The following is a 12,479-nucleotide window of genomic DNA, read 5'->3' on the forward strand; positions in this document are numbered from 1 at the left end:
TGCTTCTTGACTAAAATCCCCACAGTTAGACATTGTCTCATTGAGTTCTCATGAACTTTTCAGGATAGATGTTATTCCCACCCAGAACCCGCTATGTAATTTGTAAGTTCTGCTCCAAATGAAAAATGTAAGTCTTCTTGTTCATAAATTAAGAATTTAATAAATTAATATAACGAACAATTCTTCGTAATTAAATCTAGCACAGGCCTTATGTAACTGTACAAGTCCATGGGACTACCCCTTGCTTCCATCTTACATTTTGGAAACAGTCTTATGGGGGCACCTGGGTGGCTTGGGGATTGAGCTTCTGCTTTTGACTTCAGCCTTGATCTGGCAGGTCCTGGGATGGAGTCCTGTGCTGGGCTCCGCATGGGGAGCCTGCTTCTCCCTCTGCCTATGTCTGTGCTTCTCTCTGTCTCTCATGAATGAGTAAAATCTTAAAAAAAAGAAAAAGAAGAAAAGAAACAGATTCATAGAAATTGAGTGAATTTCCAAGGTTACTTTATCAACAGCCAGGACAGGGTCAGAGCCGGAATTCTAACAGGGGTTTGACTCCTACTAAACTCTCCCCAGTGAAACTAGGCCCTTTTTGGTGTTGAACTGAATCTACTGAAGATTTTCTAAATTTATTGAACACACAAAATCTGCTGCCACTTTCACTCTAGTTCAACCATGTACCCCCAGGTCGTGTAAAAAATGCATTTACTTAATGTTTTAATAGGTCATAAAAAGTTGTGATGAACCCCGAAGCTGTCTTGTCTAAAGAGTTCTTGCTGCACATTTTCTTTTAAAATACTTTCCAATAGTCTAATGGAAAATGCAGACATGTCTACGTGGAATGTCAATGGAACTTACTGTCAAGCGCTATACAAAATACTGCAGTAACATTCTAACTGCAACACCGAAATAAAGTATCATCACACGTTTGGGTGTTTTTTTCTTTTTTTCCCTCTTTTTATTTAAGTGAGTACCACTGTGACTAACATCAACGTAAAACAATCGAACCCTGAGGTCAAGAAAAGACGCCTGAAGGTGAAAGGACCAAAAGAGGAGGTCACGAGCACGACGCCACAGCGCTCAAAACCTCGGCCCTGGAATGCGCGCCTGCGCAGAACGAATCCTCCTGCGCAGAAGCCGGGCAGGAAGGGCTGGGGCGGGCGGGGGCGGGGATAGGGTTGCTAGGAGAACGCGATGACGCCATGGCCTTGGCGCTCGTCTCCACCAATGGGTGCCGCCTGCTGCAGTGACACGTCGTGTGCGTCACGCTGACGGCGCGCGAAGGGCACAGATCTAAGGGTCGGGAGGACGTTCGGCCTCTGTGAGCCGCAGCCTGTTCCAGGGAGCGGTTGTGTGTTCGCCATCTTAGCAAGTGAGTGTGCCGGGCCTTGTCCCCGGTGAGTGCGGGCGACGGAGCCCGTCTGAGGGGCTGCTTCGGCTCTAGGTTCTAGGTGGTTCTTCTCCTTGGAGGAGGCCGCCATGACCTCCTCAAGGGCGCGGAGGCGGCAAGATGGAAGGCCGGCGTCGAGGTCCTAGGGTGCCGGTGACTTGGGCGGCCTGAGGAGCGGCCCTTTGCTTTCCCTCTGACCGCTGCTCTCTCTCCCTTTAGGAAGATGTTCTCGTCCGTGGCGCATCTGGCGCGGGCGAACCCCTTCAACGCGCCGCACCTGCTGCTGGTTCAGGATGGCTTGACGGGCCCCCGCAGCAACCCCGCGGGGCCCCCGGGCCCGCCCCGCCGTTCCCGCAATCTGGCGGCAGCCGCTGTGGAAGGTGAGCTTAGAGCCCCCCGCATGCGGTCGTTAGCTCCCCTCGTGGTCCACTCGGCCTTTGTGGCCCGGAGGACGGAGAAGGACGCAGCTGGCCTTCTGCACTACGGGACGGTGCCTGGTTGCCTGCCTTAGGTAGTCTGCCCTCCTCCCCTAGGCGGTGTGGCGGATCCTTGGCCCTCCCTCAAGGGCGTGGAAGGGCCCAGGCACAGTTCCCCTCTGTGACCTCCACTTTCCCGGGAGAGTAGAATTCTAGAGGCCGTGACTCGCTCCTTATCTTCGCCCTGAGCCCGATGGTCAGGAGAGGCTCCTTCCTAGCCCTTGGCCACCTGCAATTCTTTATTATAACTGTAATAGCTGTTGCTTGATTTGGCTTTCATTTTCTTTTTAAAAATACTCCTTCCTTCCTTAAGTATTCTTGAAGTCTAATATCTGTTGATACCAAGTATATGAAAAACTGGGTCTCTTGTTTTAATGTAATTGGCAAAGGAGGGAACAGAAGCCTCAGATAGGCTATAAAAAAACAGATGATAACTGGTAGGGAGGGGTCCCTTTAGTCTCTCAGGAATCTTTTTGGTCAGACTGAACTTCAATTTAATTGTATGCTTTAAATCCCAGTGGAGTGTATGTACGGAGAAACCCGAAAACCCCTAGATCATAGCTCTGTAAATGTTCCATCTACGTTGTGTGCCCGTAAAATCTAAAGTTTAAAATCGTTTGTGTTTCTGTTACGTCTTTAGTGTGGGTAAAAAAAAAATCTTTACACCGTTGTTTAGTAAATGTATTTGATCTTTGGAATTTATGTTTATCTCATCTTATGCTTATGTGAATCCGAAAGTGGGGAGAGTATTGATTGGTGGCTGGGGGACACTTAGCAGATTGCAAGCTTTTACTTGTCTAGTGCTTTCCCGAGTTTGATATGTATTCTGAAGTGTGTTTTTATTAGCAGTTAATGATTGGAAGTTTGATTTCAATTGGAAGAGCCATTAATGTCATCAGAGACATTTTAGTATAGCAGAGTAAAGCCAATGTCTCCCAGAACCTTCATAAGCTAAATGATTCTCTGATTTTGGCAGTAAATGTCTTATTAACATGAGGTGGAAAATCATCTTTCACCTTAATTGTAAGCAGTGGCCAAAGCTCTATTCAGTTGTGACAGCACTGTTGCACAGGGAATCCGTTCTCTTTCATTCCCGTGGCCTTAGTTATCTCTGAAGAAGAAATACTTACTTGATTTTTCTTTTCAATCAAACAGAGCAGTATAGCTGTGACTATGGATCTGGCAGATTCTTTATCCTTTGTGGACTTGGAGGAATTATTAGCTGTGGCACAACACATACAGCATTGGTTCCTCTAGATCTGGTTAAATGCAGGATGCAGGTTTGTTTTGCATGTTGGATTAAAAGCATATGGTTGAAGCATGGCTTCTAAGTTGTACAACATAGACTCTACTAACAAGCCGTGTGGAAACCTAATTGTCCAAGAGGTAAGTTGATAACTAGTAACATGAGTTTTATATTAAAATGCATGGTGTGTCTTGTCTTACTACAGAGTACAGTTGCGAATATGGCTCCATGAAGTTTTATGCACTGTGTGGCTTTGGTGGGGTCTTAAGTTGTGGTCTGACACACACTGCTGTCGTTCCTCTGGATTTAGTGAAATGCCGTATGCAGGTTTGTATTGAGATGGCAACATCGAATGTATCGTTCATGTGTGACTTAATTCCAAATAATTTTAAAGGCCCTGACAAATGAGAAAATATGAAGACATCACAACTGCTAGAAACTTCCATAGGAAACCAAACCCAGATTTTCTTAACTCCTGATCTTTATTTTAATTAGTGTTTTATTTATTTTATTTTCAAGATTTTATTTATTTATACATGAGAGACACAGAGAGGTAGAGACACAGGCAGAGGGAGAAGCAGGCTCCATGCAGGGAGCCCGACATGGGACTCGATCCCAGGCCTCCAGGATCACACCCTGGGCCAAAGACGGCGCTAAACTGCTGAGCTACCCCGGCTGCCCTAATTAGTGTTTTTTTTTTTAATTTATTTTTAAGATTTTTATTTATTTATTATTGAGAGAGAGAGAGAGATTGAGGCAGACACACAGGCAGAGAGAGGAGCAGGCTCCCTGCATGGAGCCTGACATGGGACTAGATCCCCAGTCTCCAGGATTACACCTTGGCTGAAGGCAGGTGCTAAACCACTGAGCCACCCGGGCTCCCCCCTAATTAGTGTTTTAAATGGAAGAAATGCCTCTTTTGAAATTAGATTGTAGGCAGATTTTTGGACCTCAAACCCTGGCTATAAGTGGTATTTTGCTGCTATGCTTAATTCTGTCTAGAGTTTCTTTTCAAGGCCTGCTGGTCCTTTATGCTCCCAAATAGTCATTTTATGAGCAGTTACATATCAGAGTAGGTAATCTTAATTTTTGAACTAACTTCTCTTTACTGATAAGATCAGGGCAAAACATTATGTAGATTAGGAAAAATACTTAGTATTAAAATTTTGCAGACATACATACCTTCTTGTATATTTATTTACATAAAAGTCTTGTACAATTAGAATTTCGTAATTAGGATTATTGAAACAAAAATAATCAAACGTCAAAAATTTATTTGTCCCAAACAGGATTAGAAGTCTACTTACCTAAAAAGAGAGGAAGGTGAAATAAAGGAAGGTGAATTGTTAGCAGGGAGAGGAAGGTGACGTATACCAGCCCTTTTAGTACTGGCAGATACAGTGAAATAAGATTTTTTTTCTTTTTCCATTAGTTAATAGAATGGATGTGAAATAAACCTTCGCTAAAATGTATGTATGTATCTTCAAGTAAGTTTAAGTCAAAAGACAGATTCTCATTATGTTGATCTACCCTTTTAACTTGCATTTAATTTGCCTTAAATTTATAAAACTTGATAGTATAAACTCCTTGATGGACTAGCGTATAATCATGGATATAGACTTATCTGTTACTTAGGGAGTAGCTTCAAAACTAATTTTTTAAAAGTGTTAGAGTTGGATGGTGAAAAATTTGATTCTGTTTTATCATATATTTTTCTAGGAATTTTACTCTTAAACGAATTCTCCAAGACTTAAGTATGAAAGAAAGCTAGACCTTAATGTATAAAGTTACATTTACAAAGATGATTATAGATATTAAGTTGGTATGCAGTGAATCCTGTGTTTACCTACCTCTTGTGTAGTTACTGAGGTTTATTTTTATTTTAGGAACCAAAAGGAAAAACAGAATAGTGAAATTCAGTGTATATGAGAACCGATAGCTCTCTGGTGCATTTAATTAATTTCTTTCTTCTTGTTTTAAATAAAGGTGGACCCCCAAAAGTACAAGGGCATATTTAATGGATTCTCAGTTACACTTAAAGAGGATGGTGTTCGTGGTTTGGCTAAAGGATGGGCTCCGACTTTCATTGGCTATTCTATGCAAGGGCTCTGCAAGTTTGGCTTTTATGAAGTTTTCAAAGTCTTGTATAGCAACATGCTTGGAGAGGTATGTAATTTAATTTTGAAATTTAAAGTACTAAGCTTTAACTTAAAATTTAAGACCAAAAAGGATTTTTTTTTTTTAAGTCTTTATTATTCTGTGTTGCTTTCCAAGTAGTTAGTTGGATTTTGAGTTTTTTAAAGAGAAGGATTTTGAGATTCCCAGGTATATTTGGCACCTAGCTATTCAAAACATAATTCACATTGTACTGTGGTTGATAAGGTTATGGGAGAGGACATACATTCAGTCACACCATGTGTATTAATAAGATGTTTGAAGTACAACTGTTTTCTAGAACTGTCCCTTAATAGAAAATAGCCAATGCCATGGCAATGTATGTTCTTGCTTGTGTTTTTCAATTAGGAGAATGCCTATCTCTGGCGCACATCACTATATTTGGCTGCCTCTGCCAGTGCTGAATTCTTTGCTGACATTGCCCTGGCTCCTATGGAAGCTGCTAAGGTTAGAATTCAAACCCAGCCAGGTTATGCCAACACCTTGAGGGATGCAGCTCCCAAAATGTATAAGGAAGAAGGCTTAAAAGCGTAAGTAAACCTATGTCTAGAATTCTAGTATAGAAATACTCATTTAAAGGAATTTTATTTGTTAGCATTAAACCTACCAGACTTTTATTTTTAAAGTTACTATGTTCATGTCTTTACTTTTTATGTAGAACATAAAGTCTAAGGGCAAGAATAAATTGATACGTGGCTTGAGCCCTAGATTAAAGATTTTTTTTTTCTAAAGATTGTGTTTGTCAATCTGCAGATGACTTGATATTTGACATTAGTTGTTAGCTTTTGGGAAGGGCTTGTTAGAGTTCTTGTCTTCTGTGTTTACAGCTAAGAATTTGCATATAATCTGGTCACTACATGCTTCCTTAGATCCACCTTTGTGGATGCTAGTCTTGAACTGAGTTCTACTTGTAAACATTTGGTTTCTTGTAGTTCCAGTCAGGAAACATCCAGCAACTTTTTTGGTTGTATAGTCAAAGGTGCTTGAGTCATTGGCATGTGAGATAAATATACCTGCATGTTAGTCTTAGGTTCTGATAGAAATGACACGCAATTGTGCTGCCATTTTTTGCTGTCAGGACTCGACTGGTGTGCGGACACTTTTGTTAATGATGAAAATCTGCTAGGTGAATAAATATAACTGAGTGAAATAAGTCTCTTGATTTTCTAGATTCTACAAGGGGGTTGCTCCTCTCTGGATGAGACAGATACCATACACCATGATGAAATTTGCCTGCTTTGAACGTACTGTTGAAGCATTATATAAGTTTGTGGTTCCCAAGCCCCGAAGTGAATGTTCAAAGGCAGAGCAACTGGTTGTAACATTTGTAGCAGGTTATATAGGTATGAGTTACCGCATGTTTGTGAAATTAAGGACAAAATAATCATTTCCAATATTGGCTTCTTTCTTTTTTTTTTAAAGATTTTATTTATTTATTCACGAGAGACACAGAGAAAGAGGCAGAGACATAGGCAGAGGGAGAAGCAAGCTCTACACAGGGAGCCCGATGTGCTATATCATTGTTTTTTTTGGTCTAGTTTTTCAAGAATACATTTTTAACACAAAGGAAAATGTTGATTAAAATGGGAATATAGGGGATCCCTGGGTGGCTCAGAGGTTTGGCGCCTGCCTTCGGCCCACATCGTGTGTGATCGAGTGTGATCGAGTCCCACATCTTGCTTCCTGCATGGAGCCTGCTTCTCCCTCTGCCTGTGTGTGTGTCTGTCTGTCTCTCTCTGTCTCTTGTGAATAAATAAAATCTTTAAAAAAGAAAAATGCAAATATAAAAATTTGAAGGATTGTTCTGTTTTCCCTAGGGGAGGCTGCTATATAACTTTTTAAAGAACTAAATATTAGGAAAAGGTTGATGCTTATGATGTGAATTTTTTATTGATCCCATTATGGATTATTTATCTTGACTTTTTTCAGCTGGAGTCTTCTGTGCAATTGTTTCTCATCCTGCTGATTCTGTGGTATCTGTGTTGAATAAAGAGAAAGGTAGCAGTGCTTCTCAAGTCCTTCAGAGACTCGGATTTAAAGGTAGGATTCTTTTTTCTCTCCCCTCTAAACAAAGACTAACACTTGGGTATGTTTCATTTTTCATTCATATTCTATATTTCAACTAGGTGTATGGAAGGGACTCTTTGCTCGTATCATCATGATTGGCACTCTGACTGCACTACAGTGGTTCATCTATGACTCTGTGAAGGTCTACTTCAGGCTCCCTCGCCCACCTCCACCTGAAATGCCAGAGTCTCTGAAGAAGAAGCTTGGGTTAACTCAGTAGATTGATCAAAGCAAATGTGGACTGAATCTGCTTGTTGATCAGTGTTGAGAAAAGTGCAAGAGGAACTTTTATATATTTGACAGTGTAGGAAATTGTCTATTCCTGGTATAATTACTGTAGTATTCTTGCCTAAGGCAAGAGTTTCAAACCCACTGGTGAAATAAACCCAACTATTAATGATTTTGTCTGACTCGATGCTTATTTTTAAAACTTTAACCCTAAAATGGAAGGTACTAAGTTAAAACTTCAGGGAAAAAATGCAAACTAATCCGTATCAGTTAATTGAACTGTGGATAAATATTTGTGGTTATATTTTGACAAGTAAATCTCAGTGTAATCAAATTTTTGAAACACATACTAAAAATGCTAATGAGTTTGCTAATCATTTGTAGAAGTAAGTAATCTAGGGGCACCTAGCCGGTGCTGTTGGAGGAGTGTGCCAGCCAGGTGCCCTTGATCTCAAGGTTATATATATATTTTTTACTTAAATATTTTATTTATTTATTCATGAGAGAGAGAGAGGCAGAGACACAGGCAGAGGGAGAAGCAGGCTCCATGCAGGGACCCCGATGTGGGACTCGATTCGATTCCGGGTCTCCAGGATCAGGTCCTGGGCCGAAGGCGGCGCTAAACCGCTAAGCCACCCGGGCTGCCCAGGGTTATATGTTCTGAGCCCTATGTTGGGTATAGATATTATACTTAAAACTAAAAAATTAAGTTGAAAAAAGGTAATCCAAATTAGGCTGATTGTAGAATATTTCTTATATTTATTTAAAGATTTTGTTTTTTTAAGTAATCTACACTCAATGTGGGACTCAAATTTATAACCCTGGGTCAAGAGTCACATGTTCTACTGACTAAGCCAGCCAGGTGCCCCTAGAATGATAGTTTTTAAAAGGAACAAAGCACTTGATAGCTGAAAACCACTTTAGGTAACAGTTATTTTCAAACCTATCGGACTTTCTAATTACAAAAATAGGTAGCATGAAATCACCTAAATAGTAAGCCACTGTCTAAATTTAAGAACCAGACCTATTTAGTTGAAGGCTAACTTCTCTATATCCTCACTCGGTCTTGTTTAAGATTATAAACTTATGGGGCAGCCTGGGTGGCTCAGCGGTTTAGTGCTGCCTTCCGTCCAGGGCCTGATCCTGGGAGATCCGGGATGGAATCCCATGTCAGGGTCCCTGCATAGAGCCTGCTTCTTCCTCTGCTTGTGTCTCTGCCTCTCTCTGTGTCTCTCATGAATAAATAAAATCTTAAAAAAAGATTACAAACCTATTTCACGTGCGTTGCAGAGAGGAGGGGTTGTGAGTGCAGTTGGGCCACACTTAAAAGGTACATTGCGGCTATGGTAACTCACATCACCACTGCATGAGTGTTGCCTTGTGACAAATTAACTGACATCTAATGGCTTGAGACTTAGAATCTCCAGTCAGGCATTAAGGAGCATCTCTGCCGGATCTTGGCTCTGCGTCTCAAGAAATTATAATCAGAAGATAGCTCTTAGGTCCTTTTTAAAGGTTTTCTCCTTGGGCTCCTGGCTGGCACAGTTGGTAGAGCATGTAACTCTTGATCTCAGGGTTGTGAGTTCAAGCCCCACATTGGATGTAGAGCCTACTTTAAAAAAAAAAGGCTTTTGCTCATCGGGGCTGAAAAGATACTCTAAGCATCTCCCTGTTAGTGGCTTAGTCTCTTGAGATCTATAGCACAGCTTTAGGGCAGTTGGATTTCAGGGATTTGAGGCAGAGCCAGCAAAAGCTGGATCTTTTTTAGGACTCTTAGGACTATAGAAGTCCTAGCATCACTTTCACTGTACTCTATCACAATATCAGTAATCTCAGGTCTAAATCCCAGCTTGAGGTGAAAGGAACAGATAGTCCTACTGGGAGGAATGTCAGTCATGTAAGAAGAAAGTGTAGGAATGAAAATACATATTAAGCCAATCTAAAGGTGGACTATGTTTGGAAACAAGCAGTTCAGTCAGCTTTCACTAGAAGATTTCAATTGTCCATCATGTATGATGGGAGTTTTGTTTCAAGAAAATAGAATTTATTTGTGGGTATTGAAAGTAAGTATGCTGTGTTCAAGTTGTTAAGAGTCGCTATTTGTAGTTAGAGATAATTTCAAAGCTATTTCCAAGAGAAAACCATTTCAGTGTAGAAATTAAAGGAAAATGGCTGCTTAAAATTTTGTGTATTCCCATTTTACATTTTAAGATTTATTCATACTAAAAGATTCTAACGACTTTTTTTTTTTTCTTTAAAGATTTATTAGAGTACAAGCTGAAGGTAGACACTGAACCGACTGAGTCATCCAGGCGCCCCTCTGCATTTTAAAAACATGTTTTTTTCACGTTTGGCTTAAGAAAATGTCAATTCCATAAAGCAGAAACCAGTGGAGAGAGTATATGTGATTAGTAGTTTATGTTATAATGCTAGGACATGATAGAAGTGCATAGTAGTTTCTTGGAGAGTCAAATATGATTTGACCCAGGGGCACCTGGGTGGCTCAGCTGGTTGAGTGTCTGACTTCTGGTCATGATCCTGGGGTTCTAGGATCAAGCCCCACATCGGGCTCCCTGCTCCCTCTGCACCTGCTTGTGCATGCGCACTCTGTCAAAAAATTATTTTTAAAAAAATTTTTAAAAAAAGATTTTCTTTATTCATGAGAGACAGAGAGAGAGAGGGGAAGAAGCAGTCTCCATGCAGGGAGCCTGATGTGGGACTCGATCCCGGGTTTCCAGGATCACGCCCTGGGCTGAAGGCAGCGCTAAACCACTGAACCACCAGGGCTGCCCCTCTGTCAAAAATTTAAAGAACAAAATTGAGAAATCCTGATTTTTGCTAAATGATGAATACCTTATGACATAAAATTGAACAGAACTAACAGCTGAGCCAGATCTTCATTGTGTGAAAGCTTGAAATGTTTGGACCATGTTTTAAAATGAGTTTAACATTTTTGTGATACCCTTTTTGGGATAGATAGAAAAATGTCCACAAGGCTCATGAAGTTTGGTACATAGTGGTCTTTTTTTTTTTTTTTTTTTAAAGATTTTATTTATTCATGATAGAGGCAGAGACAGGCAGAGGGAGAACCAGGCTCCATGCCAGGAGCCTGACGTGGGACTTGATCCCGGGACTCCAGGATCACACCCCGGGCCAAAGACAGGCGCCAAACTGCTGAGCCACCCAGGTTTCCCCACATAGTGGTCTTGATGCTAAATTAGTTACATGCTGTTTCTTTAGCAGAAGAAATGAGTTACAGTTGACTGTTGAACAACTGGAGGGTAGGGAGGGTGATATTTAGGAGCATGATTACTCCCTCCTCTAAACCACCAAATATCTACCTACAACTTTGACTCCCTGAAAACCACTATATCCTACTATTGACAGGAAGCCTTACTGATAACACATATTTTGAATGTTATATGTTATATACTGTATACTTGGAATAAAGAGAGCTAGAAAAAATTATTAAAAACATAAGGATGAGAAAGTATACTTAACTACTACACTGTTATCATTTATGAGATAAATCACAAAATAATTTAAAAATCTCACATGCCACTCGGTTAAGAAGCTGATCTCAGATGTCAAGGAATCTGTAGGTCATTTGATGGCTGTGCTGTACCTGATCTATCCAACAGTGATGTGGTGCCTTAAGTCAGCTCCTCCTAGCAATTCTTAACCTCACATATTATCTATGGAATCATTTCTCTTTTACAAGGCAGCCCTTACTTCACATTCTTAGAAGTGTTCACAGTGTGTGAGATGTTAACCTCAGCATTGATAGAAAGTTTATGACTTGGTTATTATTATTTTTTAAGATTTTACTTATTTATTCATGAGAGACCTAGAGAGGGGCAGAGACACAGGAAGAGAGAGAAGCAGACTCCCCGCAAGGAGCCAGATGTGGGACTCGATCCTGGATCCTGGGATCACGCCCTAAGCTGAAGGCAGACGCTCAATATTTGAGCCACTCAGGTGTCCCGACTGTTGGTTATTAAAATGTGACTTGAGTTTTCTGGAAAAAACCTAAAGTTTGCATGTGTGCCACGCATGCAGCAATCACTTAATAAAGGCTAGCTATACTGAACAAGAGTCTAGGGGATATGTTTCCCATACAAGATAGAACTCCTACCTAATACTGTGATTCCATGTACAAGTCAGCTGGCTTTCTTTGTGGAATGCAGTGTATGCAAGATTTGAAGATGAAGGATTAATTTATTCAAGGAGCAGCATCTATTATTTGAAGCCATGATCTCAACACAGAAGGCTATACGAGTCGAAGTTAAAACTACTTCTAAGAAATTGCTAACATCTGAAAATTTGATGTGCCTAAAGTTATTACTTGTGGATAAACAATTATTTGCTGATTCTATTGACTGTCGAGTGGTTAGACTTTAAAGGATACTAAAGCAGGGAAATTCCACAGAAAGCTGAAGATGATTTACCCATATCTATTATTGAAGTGATTCTATCTTCTACTGTTAGGAAACAGATCCAAAGCTTACTATTTTGTATTTGCCACAAAAGCTATCTGACCTGAAGAGAAAAACATGACGGCAAGCCTAGTGACGTTTCCAGATTTGAAGGCTCCTTTGAAAAAGTCTTGCTCAGCCTGGCTTCCAAATTACTGACAGATTGGTGAGTCATTATTTCAATAATAGTAGAACTAGCACCAAATGAAGCAAGTGCTTCATTTATTCGGCACTGATAGAAACAAATATTCCTCAAAAATGAATTTTTCAGATGGCTGAATTGTATATATATATATATATTTTTATTTGTTTTTATTGAAGTTTGATTTGCCAATATATAGTAAAACGCCCAGTGCTCATCCCATCAAGTGTCCTCCTCAGTGCCTGTACCCCAGTTACCCCAACCCCCCACCTGCCTCCCCTTC

General features: G+C 40.5%; 1 protein-coding gene and 1 non-coding gene across 10 annotated transcripts; both read left to right on the top strand.

The window, feature by feature from the left end:
- Positions 1-1,206: 1,206 nt before the first annotated feature.
- On the top strand, positions 1,207-7,751 carry SLC25A3 (solute carrier family 25 member 3). 9 transcript variants are annotated; one of them, XM_025438994.3, is made up of 8 exons: positions 1,207-1,369; positions 1,607-1,767; positions 3,019-3,143; positions 5,096-5,275; positions 5,633-5,814; positions 6,455-6,627; positions 7,214-7,324; positions 7,411-7,751. In XM_025438994.3, exons 2-8 carry the CDS (start codon positions 1,611-1,613, stop codon positions 7,569-7,571), a joined length of 1,089 nt encoding a protein of 362 aa, XP_025294779.1. In that variant the 5' UTR covers positions 1,207-1,369; positions 1,607-1,610; the 3' UTR covers positions 7,572-7,751. The 9 variants fall into 9 exon arrangements, with proteins under 9 accessions (XP_025294779.1, XP_048949974.1, XP_025294781.1 ...); XM_049094017.1 differs by having other exon boundaries at positions 1,212-1,369; positions 5,636-5,814; XM_025438996.3 differs by lacking the exon at positions 3,019-3,143 and adding an exon at positions 3,315-3,436 and having other exon boundaries at positions 1,212-1,369.
- Positions 6,139-6,385, top strand: LOC112654933 (small nucleolar RNA SNORA53). The gene has a single exon (XR_003133477.1). It is a non-coding gene; the product is annotated as a small nucleolar RNA SNORA53 (small nucleolar RNA).
- Positions 7,752-12,479: the final 4,728 nt, after the last annotated feature.

Source organism: Canis lupus, chromosome 15 (assembly GCF_003254725.2).
Source record: "Canis lupus dingo isolate Sandy chromosome 15, ASM325472v2, whole genome shotgun sequence".
Classification (NCBI taxonomy): Eukaryota; Metazoa; Chordata; class Mammalia; order Carnivora; family Canidae; genus Canis; species Canis lupus.

What these genes read in the sequence shown, in the direction of transcription:
- SLC25A3 (XM_025438994.3), top strand. Translation starts at nt 1,611, where the DNA reads ATGTTCTCGTCCGTGGCGCATCTGGCGCGGGCGAACCCCTTCAACGCG. An exon ending in TGGTTAAATGCAGGATGCAG is followed by an intron (nt 3,144 to 5,095) that starts GTTTGTTTTGCA and finishes TTTTAAATAAAG; the next exon opens with GTGGACCCCCAAAAGTACAA. An exon ending in ATAGCAACATGCTTGGAGAG is followed by an intron (nt 5,276 to 5,632) that starts GTATGTAATTTA and finishes TTTTTCAATTAG; the next exon opens with GAGAATGCCTATCTCTGGCG.